General features: G+C 53.4%; 1 protein-coding gene across 1 annotated transcript in view; it reads left to right on the forward strand.

The window, feature by feature from the left end:
• reln (reelin) overlaps positions 1-4,133 on the forward strand; it is a 67,472-nt gene that overhangs the window by 9,298 nt on the left and 54,041 nt on the right. The window contains 5 exon segments of the mRNA XM_070439092.1: positions 51-228; positions 3,366-3,389; positions 3,391-3,411; positions 3,413-3,452; positions 3,699-3,881. Coding sequence (XP_070295193.1) covers positions 51-228; positions 3,366-3,389; positions 3,391-3,411; positions 3,413-3,452; positions 3,699-3,881 — 446 coding nt within the window.

The following is a 4,133-nucleotide window of genomic DNA, read 5'->3' on the forward strand; positions in this document are numbered from 1 at the left end:
TCTCTCTCTCTCTCTCTCTCTCTCTCTCTCTCTCTCTCTCTCTCTCTCAGGTGTGACCATGGTTATGGCGGGGCCCACTGCGTGCCCCTGGCCCCCCTCCCCTCCATCCTGAGAGAAGACTTCAACGAGAACCTGGCGGCGGAGCAGTGGCCCGAGGTGTACGGGGCTGAGAGGGGGACGCTCAGCGGGGAGCCCCTCAAATCTGGCACCGCACTCATCTTCAAAGGGGTAGGATTCCTGCTGTATACTGTACACCGTACACACACTGGTTTATGTGATAAGGACCGAAGAAAAACCATCAAACTAGGGACACATCTCTCTGAAAGTCCTAGAGGAGACCTAGAGAGAGGAGAGAGAAGACGTGTGCGTCCACACACACATTTTACATTTTAGTCACTTAGGCGACGCCTAATTGACACAGAGTGACTTACAGCGCAGTCATCTTAAGATAGCGAAACAAYCACATATCACAGTCGTAGTAAGTACATAATCCTCAAATCAAAATCATAGCCCCAAAAATCTAAATCAAATCACATTTCTCTGTGATTACTATTATTTGAACATGCTTGTCATTTATGAACATTTGAACATCTTGGCCATGTTCTGTTATAATCTCCACCCGGCACAGCCAGAAGAGGACTGGCCACCCCTCAGAGCCTGGTTCCTCTCTAGGTTTCTTCCTAGGTTTTGGCCTTTCTAGGGAGTTTTTCCTAGCCACCGTGCTCCTACACCTGCATTGCTTGCTGTTTGGGGTTTTAGGCTGGGTTTCTGTGCAGCACTTTGATATATCAGCTGATGTAAGAAGGGCTTTATAAATACATTTGATTTGATTTACACCATCACTGATTTGATTTATTGGTCACATACACATGTTTAAGCAGATGTAAATCCGGGTGTAGCGAAATGCTTGTGTTTTCTAGCTCCGACAGTGAAGTACTTATCTAACAAGTAATATCTAACAAGTAATATCTAACAAGTAATATCTAACAAGTAATATCTAACAAGTAATATCTAACAAGTAATATCTAACAATACACACAATCTAAAGTAAAATAATGAAATTAAGAATATATAAATATAAAGTAGTTATCACCAAAGTCAGTGCTGGTAGGGAAAGACTGGTGATGGGGGGTGGAACAAGAATGACTGGGATGTCTTCTTTAAGATACTCTTTAGCTTTAATGAGAATATGTTTTCAGAAGACGGGGCAAGGGGTCTGCTGTCCTAGCTTCAGGGGAAGACGGGGCAGGGACTCTGCTGTTCCTAGTATCAGGGGGAAGACGGGGCAGGGACTCTGCTGTCCTAGTATCAGGGGGAAGACGGGGCAGGGACTTCTGCTGTCCTAGTATCAGGGGGAAGAGCGGGGCAGGGACTCTGCTGTCCTAGTATCAGGGGGAAGACCGGGCAGGGACTCTGCTGTCCTAGTATCAGGGGGGAAGACGGGGCAGGGACTCTGCTGTCCTAGTTCAGGGGGAGACGGGGCAGGGACTCTGCTGTCCTAGTTCAGGGGGGAAGACTGGGGCAGGGACTCTGCTGTCCTAGTATCAGGGGGAAGACGGGGGCAGGGACTCTGCTGTCCTAGTATCAGGGGGGAAGACGGGGCAGGGACTCTGCTGTCCTAGCCTTCAGGGGAAGACGGGGCAGGGACTCTGCTGTCCTAGTTTCAGGGGGAAGACGGGGCAGGGACTCTGCTGTCCTAGTTCAGGGGGAGACGGGGCAGGACTCTGTGTCCTAGTTCAGGGGAGACGGGCAGGGACTCTGCTGTCCTAGCTTCAGGGGGAAGACGGGGCAGGGACTCTGCTGTCCTAGTATCAGGGGGGAAGACGGGGCAGGGACTCTGCTGTCCTAGTTCAGGGGGAAGACGGGCAGGGACTCTGCTGTCCTAGTATCAGGGGGAAGACGGGCAGGGACTCTGCTGTCCTAGCTTCAGGGGGAAGACGGGGCAGGGACTCTGCTGTCCTAGTATCAGGGGGGAAGACGGGGCAGGGACTCTGCTGTCCTAGTTCAGGGGGAAGACGGGGCAGGGACTCTGCTGTCCTAGTATCAGGGGAAGACGGGGCAGGGACTCTGCTGTCCTAGTACCAAGGGGAAGACGGGGCAGGGACCTTGCTGTCCCTAGTATCAGGGGGAAGACGGGGCAGGGACTCTGCTGTCCTAGCTTCAGGGGGGAAGACGGGGCAGGGATCTGCTGTCCTAGTATCAGGGGAAGAGGGCAGGGACTCTGCTGTCCTAGCTATCAGGGGGAAGACGGGGCAGAGGGGTCTGCTGTCGCTAGCTCAGGGGGAAGACGGGCCAGGGACTCTGCTGTCCTAGTATCAGGGGGGAAGACGGGCAGGGTCTGCTGTCCTAGCTTCAGGGGGGAAGACGGGGCAGGGACTCTGCTGTCCTAGTATCAGGGGGAAGACGGGGCAGGGACTCTGCTGTCCTAGTATCAGGGGGGAAGACGGGGCAAGGGACTCTCCTGTCCTAGCTTCAGGGGGAAGGGGGCAGGGACTCTGCTGTCCTAGCTCAAGGGGGAAGACGGGGCAGGGACTCCTGCTGTCCTAGTATCAGGGGGGAAGACGGGGCAGGGACTCTGGCTGTCCCTAGCTTCAGGGGGAAAGGGGCAGGGACTCTGCTGTCCTAGTATCAGGGGGAAGACGGGGGCAGGGACTCTGCTGTCCTAGCTTCAGGGGGGAAGGACGGGGCAGGACTCTGCTGTCCTAAGCTTCAGGGGGAAGACGGGGGCAGGGACTCTGCTGTCCTAGCTTCAGGGGGAAGACGGGGCAGGGACTCTGCTGTCCTAGCTTCAGGGGAAGAACGGGGCAGGGACTCTGCTGTCCTAGTATCAGGGGGGAAGACGGGGCAGGGACTCTGCTTCCTAGTATCAGGGGAAGACGGAGGCAGGACTCTGCTGTCCTAGCTTCAGGGGGGAAGACGGGGCAGGACTCTGCTGTCCTAGTATCAGGGGGAAGACGGGCAGACTCTGCTGTCCTAGTACAGGGGAAGACGGGGCAGGGACTCTGCTGTCCTAGCTTCAGGGGGGAAGACGGGGCAGGGACTCTGCTGTCCTAGTATCAGGGGGGAAGACGGGGCAGGGACTCTGCTGTCCTAGTAACGCAGGGGGGAAGACGGGGCAGGGACTCTGCTGTCCTAGTACCAGGGGGAAGACGGGGCAGGGACTCTGCTGTCCTAGTACCAGGGGGAAGACGGGGCAGGGACTCTGCTGGTCCTAGTTTAAGGGGAAGCTGGTTTCACCAATGGCGTGTTGGGACAGAGGAAGCGCTTTGACATACATACACAGCATTTTCCCTAGCAGACTCAGTAAGTTTCTCATTGATTATATATAATCTTAATTTCTCTTTCTGTTTTCCTGGATTTTGTAGGAGGGTCTACGTATGTTGGTGTCTTAGGGATCTGGACTGTACCCAGCACTCTCTACATCCAGTTCTCCTTCAAGTTCATCACTAAGGGTAGGTTCCATTTCACACACATTCTGGCTCTATCCGGCTTGTAGTTATGATAGCTAGTTGCGGCAATAACTACTTTGAAACATGCTGTACAGCATACGTGTTGAAGTAGTGTAATGTTACTTTTTGTGTGTGTGTGTTTTTTGTAGATATGCTGTACAGCACATGTTTGAAGTAGTGTATGTTACTTTTTGTGTGTTTTTGTAGACATGTTGTACAGCATGTTGACTCTGTGCGTTCTGTTTCCCCGTGTCCCGGAGCGGTCCCACTCGGTGCTGCTGCAGTTCTCAGTGAACGGAGGAATCAGCTGGCTGCTGTTAGATGAGTTCTACTTCTCCACCTCTACTGACACGCTGTTCCTACACCTCCCTCTGCCTGCCAGGGCCCAGACCAACGCTACCCGCTTCAGGCTCTGGCAACCCTACAACAGTGGTGAGTAGAGTAACACAGGGACACACACACACCGCACACACACACACACACACACACACACACACACACACACACCACACACACACACACACACACACACACACACACACACACACACACACATACACAGAAAGACACACACACACACAGAGAGGGACTCAACACACAGAGGGACACACACACACACAGGGGCAACACACACACATACACACACACACACATACATACATACACAGAAAGACACACACACAA

Source organism: Salvelinus sp. IW2-2015, unplaced genomic scaffold (genome assembly GCF_002910315.2).
Source record: "Salvelinus sp. IW2-2015 unplaced genomic scaffold, ASM291031v2 Un_scaffold1405, whole genome shotgun sequence".
NCBI lineage: Eukaryota > Metazoa > Chordata > Actinopteri > Salmoniformes > Salmonidae > Salvelinus > Salvelinus sp. IW2-2015.